Source organism: Arachis ipaensis, chromosome B05, assembly GCF_000816755.2.
Source record: "Arachis ipaensis cultivar K30076 chromosome B05, Araip1.1, whole genome shotgun sequence".
NCBI classification, from domain to species: domain Eukaryota; kingdom Viridiplantae; phylum Streptophyta; class Magnoliopsida; order Fabales; family Fabaceae; genus Arachis; species Arachis ipaensis.
The window spans coordinates 122,721,518-122,734,083 of NC_029789.2; the positions used below are offsets into that span (position 1 = coordinate 122,721,518).

The window sequence follows — 12,566 nt, forward strand, 5'->3', positions numbered from 1 at the left end:
TCCTATTTAAAAAGATATAATAAGAGATCACAATAGAATTGAAAAAAAAAATTGAAAGAATTTATTTCCTTCTTAAAAAAAAAAGATTGTCGCTTTTTTTCCATCGCTCCAAAAATTATAGAAAAAAAAGATTATCTGAAAACGGATCATCAACTGATTCAATTAACACTAAGAATCGTTTGGTAAAAAATTGTTCTAAAAATTGACTAAATTGACAGTTAAGTGGTGAACTGCTAGAATCAGCCTATTTTTTTTAGTGTTACCAGTTTGCATTGGTGGTATATCCCTTCAAAAGAGTGCTGTTTGATTTTAAAAAAAATATATATATTATTTTGGTCTCTAATATTTGATCGAATCTTAATTTTGTCTATAATGTTTTAAAGGTTATATTTTAATTCCAAAAAGTTTCAAACGTTATATTTTAATGAATAAAGTATTATTTTTATCCTCAACATTTGGGATAAGTTTTAAAGTTGTCCCTAACGTTTCAATCGTCCTATTTAAGTCCCTAACATTTCAAAATTGACTTAATGTTGTCCTACCGTTAGGGATCCATTAACAGAATTAACGGTGGGACAAAATTGAGACGATTTTGAAACGTTAGGGACTTAAATAGGACGAAAACGTTGGGAACAAAAATGATACATAGAAATAAATTTTAATTTTATCCTTCAATAATATCAATTTTTTACTATACATAGTATTCAATTATTTTTTAATTACATCTAAGTAAATTACACTTAATTATATTACTTTCATTTTAAATAAATTAATTTTTGTATAATTTTACTCTTAAAGATTTTTAGTTATCATGAAATATTTGTAGAATGACTAGTATATAAACTTGGAGAAAAAAATAATAAATATACAATAAAATAATGTGATTCTAGTCATTTTACAAACATTTCATGATGAGTAAAAATCTTTAAGAGTAGAATTATAAAAAAATAAATTTATTTAGAATCAAAATAATGTGATTAAGTGTAATTTACTTAAATGTGATAAAAAATAATTGAATAACTATGTACCATAAAAGATTGATATTAGTGAAGGATAAAATTAAAATTTATTTTTATGTATTATTTTCGTCCCCAACATTTTTGTTCTATTTAAGTCCCTAACGTTTCAAAATCGTCTCAATTTTGTCCTGCCGTCAATTCCCTTAACAGATTCCTAACGGCAAGACAACATTGAGTCAATTTTAATTGTAATTTATTTAGATGTAATTAAAAAATAATTGAATACTATGTACAGTAAAAAATTAATATTATTGAAAGATAAAATTAAATTAAAATTTATTTTTATGTATCGTTTTTGTCCCTGACATTTTCGTCCTATTTAAGTCCCTAACGTTTCAAAATCATCTCAATTTTGTCCCGCCGTCAATTCTGTTAACGGATCCCTAGCGGTAGGACAACATTGAGTTAATTTTGAAACGTTAGGGACTTAAATAGGACGATTGAAACATTAGGGACAACTTTAGGACTTACTCTAAACGTTAGGAACAAACAATACTTTACTCTTGTTACGGCCTGGCCCAAACCACTAGCGGGCCGGCCCGACCCGAGCAGCACCCGATCCGACCCGACCGGTCAGGAGCGAGACGCTCGGTCGCCGACCCGGACACGCATCCCTGACAGCTACGCTACAGCTGTGTGACGGAAGCATCAAGGAAGGTGCGCCTGTCCTTGATGGGCCCACCTCTGACACGGTATATATGGGGGAGGTCCTACCCTTCTCCCCAGGTACGTCACATACCATTACACCCTTTTTCGCCTGCACACTTCACTGATTTGAGCGTCGGAGTGTCTTTGCAGGTGACACCCCTCTCCACACACGAAGTGCTCGGGACGTTGTCTACACCAACCCGGCAACCTACGACCAGGCGAGACCTCCCCCTCATCAACCAAGATACCAAGCCGATCCGTCCGGTACCCGACCACCGAACATTGGCGCCGTTTGTGGGGATAGTCGCCTGAATGGACGTTGTACTGGGCCCAGGTGGAACAGGCCACGAGACCGAGCGTAGAGGGGAAGCCTCCGCGACTTCCTCCCGACAGCGCGTGAGGTCCCCTCCCAGACGAACCACACGATCTCCCGAAAGGCGCCCCTTCGGGAGAACTGGCGACAATAGCGCCAGAATAATGCAAGAACTGTGGCACAGGATGCAGGACTTGGAGCGCCGACTGGCAGACCGGGAGCACCGCCAGCAAACTCCAGAACCAAGCTACTCCCGTTCTCCCTCGAGAAGCCACTCCCGACGAACAGCTAGCTCGCGATTTGAATCCGAGAGCGCTAAGGAGGGAGGACGCGCAAGAAGACGCTGCGACCCCATCATTTACACCAGGCACGAGAGGAGGCGTACCACAGATCGAAACCGTGAGGACGCTCGTCGGGAGGATGACGAGGGAAGAACGACGAGAACGCAGGGACCCATGATAATGGGCGCAACCCCATTCCATCGTTCCATCCTCGAGGTCCGGCTGCCAAAGCACTTTGACAAGCCAACGGACATGAGGTTCGACGGAACCCAAGACCCGCAGGAGCACCTCACGGCTTTCGAAGCCAGAATGAACCTGGAGGGAGTTGGAGACGAGGTAAGGTACCGCGCTTTTCCGGTCACCCTAGCGGGGCCTGCAATACGGTGGTTCAATAACCTCCCGCAGGGCTCGGTGATCAGTTTTGCGAACATCAGCCGTGCCTTCCTAGCCCAATTTACAACTAGAATTGCAAAGGCAAAACACCCAATCAATCTACTTGGAGTGACTCAAAGGTCCGGCGAGCCGACCAGAAAATACCTAGACCGGTTAAACGATGAGTGCTTGGTGATCGATGGGCTGACGGATTCGGTCGCAAGCTTGTGCTTGACGAACGGACTTTTAAACGAGGACTTCAGAAAGCACCTCACCACAAAGCCGGTGTGGACGATGCAGGAGATCCAATGTGTAGCCGGGGAGTACATCAACGATGAAGAAGTCAGCCAGGTTGTGGTTGCCAACAAACGGCAGCCCTCTTACAACCAAACCCGGCATCATGGGAGCTGAGAGAGACAGAAGGAACACGCCAGGGACGGCGGTCCGAGTAAGACACCCAGGCTGTTTCCCCGAGTCAGGAAGTTCACTAACTACACTCCCCTCACCGCACCGATTATGGAAGTTTACCAACAAATAGCCGAGAAGAGAATCTTGTCGAAGCCCCGACCTCTAAAGGACCGAACAGGGGGGAACAAAAGCACCTATTGTGATTACCATAAGGGCTACGGGCACAAGACACAGGACTGCTTCAACCTGAAGGATGCGCTAGAACAAGCAATCAGGGATGGAAAACTTGCCGAATTCTCCCACCTTATCAGGGAGTCGAGGAGACAAAACCGTGACCACGATGGGGAGGATAAGACCCGAACGGTGAAGCGACGACAGGAGCCGGAGAACAACGACCACGGTCTTACCGTGGTGAATGTAGTAACTGCAAGAAACACGGCCCCAAGGTCAAGATCGGCGCACAAGAAAGACGCCAAAGTCCTGGCGGTCTCCTCCTCATCGGCGAGAAGCTCCAAAAGACTTCCATCAATCTCCTTCGGCCCAGAAGACCAATGGTTCGACGAGGTTCCGGAAAGCCCCCATGGTCATCACGGCCAGGGTTGGAACCGGTCTCGTCAAACGGATCCTTGTGGATACGGGGGCAGACTCGAATATTATGTTCTGCAACGTATTCGATGCCTTGGGATTGTGCAACACCGACCTGGCGACCCACCAGCACGGTGTGGTAGGGTTAGGCGACCACTTCATCAAGCCGGATGGGATTATCTCCCTACCGATCTCCGTGGGACAAGGACAGGGGCGAAGATCGATAATGGCTGAGTTTGTAGTTTTACGGGACTCCACAGCCTACAACATCATCCTAGGGAGGAAAACCATTAACGATCTCGAGGCAGCGATCAATACGAAGCTGCTCGTAATGAAGTTTGTCACTGATGACGGATCCGTAGGATCCATTAAAGGGGATTTCGAGACGGCAGTCGCTTGCGACAACGCCAGCGTCTCCTTAAGGAAACAATCTAAAGAGGCATCAGGGGTGTTTCTCACCGACCTGGACGCTAGAGTTGGCGACAAGCCCAGACCCGAACCAGAGGGGGACCTGAAAAAGTTTAGGGTCGGGGACACGGAGGAGAAGTTCACGTTCGTGAACAGAAACCTCCCGCACGAGTTGAAAGAGCCTTTGATGGAAATGATCAGGGCCAACGGCAATTTGTTTGCATGGACGCCAGCCGACATGCCAGGGATAGACCCCCAACTCATGTCACACCACCTGGCCGTCAAGCCGGAAGCTCGACCAGTGGCTCAAAGGAGAAGGAAGATGTCACAGGAAAGAGCAGAGGAGGTGGCCAGGCAGACGGCCAGCCTCCTAGAAGCGGGGTTTATCCGAGAACTAGACTACTCGACCTGGCTGTCGAATGTAGTGCTGGTAAAAAAGCACAACGGAAGGTGGAGGATGTGTGTGTATTACTCCGATCTCAACAAAGCATGTCCCAAGGACTGCTACCCCTTTCCCAACATTGATGCACTCGTCGATGCGGCGGCAGGGTACCGGTATCTGAGCTTTATGGATGCTTACCCGGCTACAATCAGATACCGATGCACCGACCTGACGAGGATAAAACAGCGTTCATAATGCCGGGGGGAATCTATTGCTACAAGGTGATGCCCTTTGGCCTAAAAAACGCGGGGGTCACGTACCAAAGGTTGATGAACAAGATATTCAGCAATCTCATAGGAAAGACGGTGGAAGTCTATGTAGACGATATCCTTGCAAAGACCACCCGACCTGATGACCTCCTAAGCGACCTGGGGAATGTGTTCGTGTCCCTCAGACAATACGGCATGAGGCTCAACCCGCTTAAGTGCGCCTTTGCCATGGAGGCCAGAAAGTTACTAGGATTCATGATAACCCAAAGGGGGTGGAAGCCAACCCTGAAAAATGCCAAGCGATACTCCAGATGAAAAGCCCGGGTTGTGTCAGAGACGTTCAGCGGTTGGTAGGAAGGCTCACCGCGCTGTCCCGTTTCCTCGGCGCATCGGCAGCAAAGGCCCTGCCCTTCTTCAATCTGATGAAAAAGGGGATAGCATTTGAATGGACTCCTGCGTGCGAGGAAGCATTCAACCACTTCAAAGAAATCCTGGCAACACCCCTGATACTCAGGAAGCCCAAGGCCGGAGAGCCACTATACCTGTACCTGGCCATAACGGAGGAAGCGCTCGCAGCGGTGTTGGTGCGGGAAGAAGGAAAGACTCAGCAACCAATTTACTTTGTGAGTAGAGTGCTGCAAGGAGCAGAACTGAGGTATAGTAAACTGGAGAAAGTGGCACTGGCACTCCTGACCTCTTCCCATAGACTAAGATAATACTTTCAGGGCCACCATATTGTCGTGAGAATGAACCAGGCAATTCGTCAAGTGCTCCAAAAACCTGATTTGGCAGGAAGGATGATGACTTGGGCCATTGAGCTCTCCCAATACGATTTGCGATATGAGCCCCGACATGCGATTAAGGCGCAAGCAATGGCAGATTTCCTGGTGGAAGTAACAGTGCCCCCAACCGAAGAAGTGGGCACACGGTGGAGGCTCCATGTGGACGGGGCCTCCAACCAGATGTCCGGGGGTGCCGGGATCATCTTAGAAAGCCCAGCTGGGGTCATATTCGAGCAGTCGACCAAGTTCGAATTCCCTGTATCGAATAACCAAGCGGAGTACGAGGCCCTCTTGGGCGGCCTAACCTTAGCTCGGGAAGTCGGGGCAACAAGGCTGGAAGTGTGCAGCGACTCACAGGTCGTTACCTCACAAGTAAATGGAAGCTACCAAGCCAGAGACTCGCTGCTGCAAAAGTACTTGGAAAAGGTTAGAGAATTGAGCAAACAGTTCGAGGAGGTCTCGATCCAACACGTTCCGAGGGAAAGGAACACACGAGCAGACCTCCTATCTAAGCTAGCAAGCACGAAGCCGGGAGCAGGCAACCGGTCTCTCATCCAAGGCATGATAAAGGAACCAGCGGTCGCCCTCCATTTGACAAAGCCAGGCCCCTCCTGGTTGGACCCCATCATCAATTTCCTGGAAAACGGCAAACTCCCTGACGATGAGAAGGCAGCCAAAGCAATGAGAAGGGAGGCAGCCAAATATGCGACCATACAGGGACAACTATTTAGAAAGGGACTCAGCCAACCCCTATTGAAGTGCCTGCATCCCGACCAGACGGACTACGTGCTTAGAGAAGTCCATGAGGGGTGCTGCGGCCACCATATCAGGGGCAAAGCCCTAGCAAGGAAGCTCATCTGAGCTGGATATTACTGGCCGTCAATGATGAAAGACTCCAAAGAATTCGTGAGAAAATGCGCCAAGTGTCAAAAGAACGCCAACTTCCACAGAGCACCGGCTTCCAAACTGAGTCTCCTGACGTCCTCTCGACCTTTTGCACAATGGGGAGTCGACCTCCTGGGACCCTTCTCGGTTGGTCCGGAGCAAGTCAAATATCTCATAGTTGTCGTTGACTACTACACCAAATGGATAAAGGCTGAACCTGAGCCACTGGCCAACATATCCTCATCCAATTGTAGAAAGTTCATGTGGAGGCAGGTGATAACCCGGTTCGGCATCCCAAAAATCGTCATCTCGGACAACGGGACGCAATTCACTGACAAAAAGTTTGCAGAATTCTTCACCGTCCTGGGCATAAAACAGAAGTTTTCCTCGGTAGAACACCCCCAGACGAATGGGCAAGTGGAGTCCGCAAATAAGGTAATCTTGCTAGGCCTCAAGAAGCGGTTGGATAGCAAAAAAGGTGCATGGGCCGACGAACTCGTCTCAGTTCTCCGGTCCTACCGTACAACTGAGCAAAGCTCCATGGGAGAAACCCCCTTCCGCCTCACGTACGGGGTTGATGCGATAATACCCGTGGAGATCGGTGAGCCGAGCCCGCGGTTACTTTTGAAAGAAGTAGAAGAAGCAGTGGAGAAAGACCTGGTGGATGAGGCCAGAGAGATGGCCTACTTGTCGGAAGTAGCATTGAAACAAAGAATGGTCCTGCGCTATAACACCAAGGTGCTCAGGAGGGAATTCGAGGAGAATGACCTCGTCTTGCGACGCAACGACATCGGGCTACCGACCCCAGGGGAAGGAAAACCGGCGGCAAACTGGGAGGGTCCTTACAGAGTCAAAGAAGTGCTCGGCAAAGGCGCCTACAAATTGGAGAAACTCGACGGCAAAGAAATCCCGAGAACATGGAATGCAGGTAACTTGAGATTTTATTCTTAGCTCAAGCACGCCGGCCAGGCTATATACTTTTGTTAAGTGCCTACCATGGCTATATACTTGTTTAACTGTCGATTAATGTTTACTTGTCTAAATTCTCCCATTTACTATTCCCCAATATGTGTCCCACAACATCATGTTTTTCAACGTATGGTAAACGGGACAACAATACGGCAACCCGGGACTGATCACCCCGGGAGCCAGACAAATCAAAGCCATAACAAACGGTCGCGACAATAACAAGGCCAAGACTTGGTTTTGCCCGAGTTACCAACGTAACGGCAAAACGGACACAAGCGATAAGTCCATACCGACAAAACGGTAACAAAACAAAGAAAATGCTACTAAATAAGTAGATAAAGACGATAATCAGAAGCCGACCAAGCGACCATTAAAGTATAACAAAATAAGTTTAACAGTGTTCTACAACAAGGTCACAAATCCATGCAAAAAGCATAAGGTACAAGAGTTCATTTTTGGGGCATGTCAACAATCTTGCCATCCTGGATCGTTTTGAAAACCCCAATGGCCGACGTATCGAAATCGGGAACCACGATCTTCACTTGGGCCTTGAGAGCCTCTTTAGTCATGAAGATCACACTTTTTCCCTGCTCTTTAACCTCCCTATGTTTTCTCTTGAGTTCCTCAACCTCAGCTCGAGCGGCCTTAGCCGACGAGACGGCCGCGTCACGTTCCTTTTCTAGAGCGACTACCCGACCTTGCGCGGCGTTAAGTTGGCTCTCCAGAGTCATCTCCCGCTCGGTTAAATGGGACACGGCAGCATCGGAAACCTTCAGCTTCTCCTCGGCAGACGCAGCTTTCTCCTCAGCAACCTTAAGCTTTCTCCCCGTCTCAGACAGCTGCCCCTGAAGAGTCTCAACTTGGGTTTTGAATTCATTGTTGGCCTTGGCAACAGTTTCAAGCTTCCTGCGTAGTACGGCACCACGAAGAAGAGTACGGTACATCCACCTCGCTTGCCCCGCAAGCTCGGTGCCGAGGAAGTGTTCTTTCGTGCCAGGAATCAGTTGAGTGTCAATAAAAGCCCCAGCATCGAAGTTTCTCTCCATCACAGTAAGAGCACCTTCAGGGCTGGAAGACGCCCTCTGCCGGCCGTCTCCTCGGGAATAGGGGAAGCGTGCGCCTCGGCAGAGTTCTTGTCAGACATCTCGGTGTCACGAGGTGAAGGCACGGCTTGGTCCTTCTTCTCCGCAGGAGGGTTCTCCGGCTTCCCGTCGACCTTCTCGTCGGCTTTCTCCTCATCACTCTCCTCCAGGAAGGACTTAAACAAACCCTCAAGCCCCATCACCGAAGCCGACATCTCCACTGCAACGGATAAGCAAACATGTTAGTCGTGAAGCCGGCAAAACCAAATAAGAACGATAACAATGCAAAAAACACAAGGCAAAGCAGCTCACAAATATAATTCCTGGCGACCTCCCGCTCACCCATAAGGAGGTGGGGGTTTACATGGTTCTTCCCGAAAACAGCCCACAACACGTCGGCAATTCTCTTATCCATGGCAGACATTCCCTTATAAGTCACCTTAATGAAGGTGTTAGACCCAGCCCCAAAACTCCAGTACATCGGGATAAGCCGTTCCCCCTCCAACGACAACCAAAAGGGATGGCGACCTTTGGCTGGACGCACCTTAAAATACTTGTCTTTGAACCCATGATATGAGTCCTCGAACAAGCCGAAGATCCTCTGACCCTGGGCAGATCGGAAGGACATGAACCCCTTTCTCGCTTTCCCCTCTTTGGAAGGATTCGTAAGGTTGAAGAAAAAGAGAAAAACATCAACAGACACCGGCAGCTCCAAATATTCACATACCATCTCGGAACAGCGGATGGAAGCCCAACTGTTCGGATGCAGCTGCGACGGCGTCACGGATATCCGGTTAAGGAGCGCCATTTGAAAAGCAGAAAACAGGATGCGAACTCCCACCTGGGTGAACATGGCTTTGTAAGACCAGATCCAGTCGGCAACCCGGGGGGAGTGGAAATTAATTTCGTATAGCCATTCACTGGGGGCAGGGACGAAGACGTCGTAATTAGCCTCCTCGTCTGTCCCTCTGCACAAGTACTCGCCTTGTCGGAACTCCGTTAGCTCCTCCTCGCCCATCTGGTTTGGGGAGTCCTTTAAGTCGGAAACAACCCAAGCATATGGATTGTAGCTCGCGGCGGAGGTGGAAGTTCGTGAGACGACGCGAGGCATACCTACAGTGGGGTTACCACTCGGTTAGTCTAACAGGTCGGGAGCTCGGAAAAATCCAGAAACTATACTCAGCCTATCCAACAACTAAAATAAAGTATGGCTAAGGCACAATCCAAGTCAAGAAAGTGAACACCCTGGAATGGTAACCCCCTAACGCGCCTATTTAACACTAAGACCATCTAGCATACAAATCAAACAAGCAGCAAGAACAAGCAGCAAGCACAAACAACAAACGCACAGAAAAGCCAATAATAAGGATAAGAGAACCTTGAAGCAGAAAAGAAAAGGGATCGATGTTTACCTGGATAGGTTGCGAAAACTTGAAAGAAAAAGAGATGCACAAGGATGCAAGAACGATGCTTCGGGATATTTGGGAGTGAAGAAGATGAAGATAGGAGAAGCAAGAGTGGGAGAGGAAAACAAATGCAAAACTGTTTAAAACTGCCACTCAAAGAAGCGCGAAAGGCCTGGGGGCAAAATGGTCTTTGCGCACAAGATTTTCCAACCCATTATGAGTATTTAATGCTCTGCACGAGGAATGAGGCGACAAACGGTCACCCCAACAACAAACAGACACGCGCGCAGGAGGCACGTCCCCTCCACGGGCGGCCGACCTGGCGACAACACACGGAATAAGAGATAACGCGCCACCAACCACCTTCATGATCATTGCTGGCGCGTTGGGGGCACTGTTACGGCCTGGCCCAAACCACTAGCGGGCCGTCCCGACCCGAGCACCACCCGACCCGACCGGTCAGGAGCGAGACGCTCGGTCGCCGACCCGGACACGCGTCCCTGACAGCTACGCGACAGCTGTGTGACGGAAGCATCAAGGAAGGTGGGCCTGTCCTTGATGGGCCCACCTCTGACATGGTATATATGGGGGAGGTCCTACCCTTCTCCCCAGGTACGTCACATACCATTACACCCTTTTTCGCCTGCACACTTCACTGACTTGAGCGTTGGAGTATCTTTGCAGGTGACACCTCTCTCCTCACACGAAGTGCTCGGGACGTCGTCTACACCAACCCGGCAACCTACGACCAGGCGAGACCTCCCCCTCATCAACCAAGATACCAACCCAATCCGTTCGGTACCCGATCACCGAATAACTCTATTTTAATTTTAAAATCTTTTTAAGAGAATTTAATATTATTATACCATTAAATTTGACATAAATAATTTATATATTAAAGAATTAATAGCATTTGATTTTAATACGTAAATAAAATCAATTTATTAATAATTACTGATATAAAAAAGCTATTTATAGGATACAGATGTAGAGATAAAGATATTCTCATTGATCGAGCAATATGTTGATACATGGCACTGTGTTAGTTGGGAGGAAGCAGCTTTACAGAGGTTGGCAGAGTTTGTTGCGGTATGTGTCAGAGCCGGCTTGGGATGGAATTGGAGCTTAGTTGACGTGATCAATCACCAACTATGTAAGTGTAGTTTTACCTATTGGACTCCATTTTTTGTGGGTGTGCCTTATTGGGCTGCTTAATGAATTTATGATACACAAATGTGGGTATGTTAATGGATTTGACTATATCTGTTGTTTAAGTATTAACTGAATTGAAAAATTTGTTATAACTAGAAGCATATTTAGTCCAAACCCGTAGGAAAAAAAAGAGAATGAAAAAAAAGGTATTTAGTACATCTTTTTTATTTAGTACATTTGAATTATAATTTATTGGCAGCATTTAATACATCTTTGATGCATAGTAATCTTCTACTGATATTAAAAAAATGCATTAGATATTGGATATTTTTTTTCCCAAACATTCGTCCTAAGTATTTAAAACAAAATTGAATGATGCCTTAATTTTCAGGTCCTCGCCCAAAAAAAAAATGATGCCTTAATTTTGGAATTTTGAAATTCCAGCCGAAAATCTTAAATGGCGTCGAAAACTTATTTCAAAAGATAATGGAATTTTTGACCAAAAATTTTTTTTTCTGACATTTTATTTTTATTTTCACGAAACTAGTTAATTTTTTTGTTAATATTTTTTATTTTGATTAACGGAACATATCTATATAACACATTAAACTGCTGATTTTTTTATTAAATGTTAATTAAAGATAAAATTCTATATTGTTTTGGATTCAAAGTCCTTCGACTATGTTGGGGCATTTTACTTTTTTTTCTTAATTTTGAAATCATTTACTTTATTTTTCGTATTTTCAATTTCAAGTAATTTAATCTCACTTTACATTTCAAGATTTCTTTTTCTATTCGTTTAAGGAATGAGATTTTTAGTGCACATTTGAAAATTGGTACTCGTAAAGAAGAGTATATTTTGCTCCCAAAATTTAAATATCGAACCAACCAAGATTTACTAAAAATATGCATAACAGAATTGAAGTGGTTGGATCGAAAATCAATAACTAATACAGTTCGGTCTATATATAAAACTATAAATTTTAAATACCACAGTTAAACTTTAAAATCGATTAAAAATCGATCAGCTGATTCGAACCGATACTTTTTTATTTTTGAAAACATGCCAAAACAATAACGTTATGAAGGGGAAAAATCCTTCTACAATCACTGAATCGGATCCTTAATTTGAGTCCCCTTCTCTTATTTTCTGTCTCTCTTCTTTGGTCAACCACCACACCCATTCTCTGTTTGTATTTAACTCTTGTATTTATACGATCTTCAAAAAAATTTTGTATATTTATTTATAATTTTATATATTGTATCATTCTAGCTAGAGTGGTTCAACGATGAATTTGGCCTTCAAAACCTTGGACCCAACTAATAAGATGAGATTATAAACACAAATTTTAGTTATATTCTTTTATTTTTCTTCCTTAGAGTTCGTTATATCTTGTAGCCATTGTTGCTATTCATAAACCGTTATACTCGTATCGGTTTATGTATTGCAACACCTTGCATGTAATTTGCGATGATTCATTGCGAATTACATTGAAAACTCTAAAATTGTACCAGTCGTAAGCAAATATAAAATGTTGTATATTTGTATAATTTAGAGAGCTATTTTATTTAATAATATAATTTTATCATTATAAATAAATTGAT

General features: G+C 45.4%; 2 protein-coding genes across 2 annotated transcripts in view; both read left to right on the top strand.

Moving 5' to 3' along the window:
• On the top strand, positions 2,514-3,044 carry LOC107641006. The gene has a single exon (XM_016344512.1). It carries the CDS (start codon positions 2,514-2,516, stop codon positions 3,042-3,044), a length of 531 nt encoding a protein of 176 aa, XP_016199998.1.
• LOC107641007 overlaps positions 10,385-12,566 on the top strand; it is a 9,193-nt gene continuing 7,011 nt past the window's right edge. Inside the window, exons 1-3 of the mRNA XM_016344514.2 lie at positions 10,385-10,421; positions 10,494-10,561; positions 10,788-10,898. Coding sequence (XP_016200000.1) covers positions 10,385-10,421; positions 10,494-10,561; positions 10,788-10,898 — 216 coding nt within the window. The remainder of the gene's footprint in view (positions 10,422-10,493; positions 10,562-10,787; positions 10,899-12,566) is intronic.

Excerpts from the sequence above, each read along its gene's own strand:
- LOC107641006 (XM_016344512.1), top strand. The coding sequence starts at position 2,514 with ATGAGGTTCGACGGAACCCAAGACCCGCAGGAGCACCTCACGGCTTTC.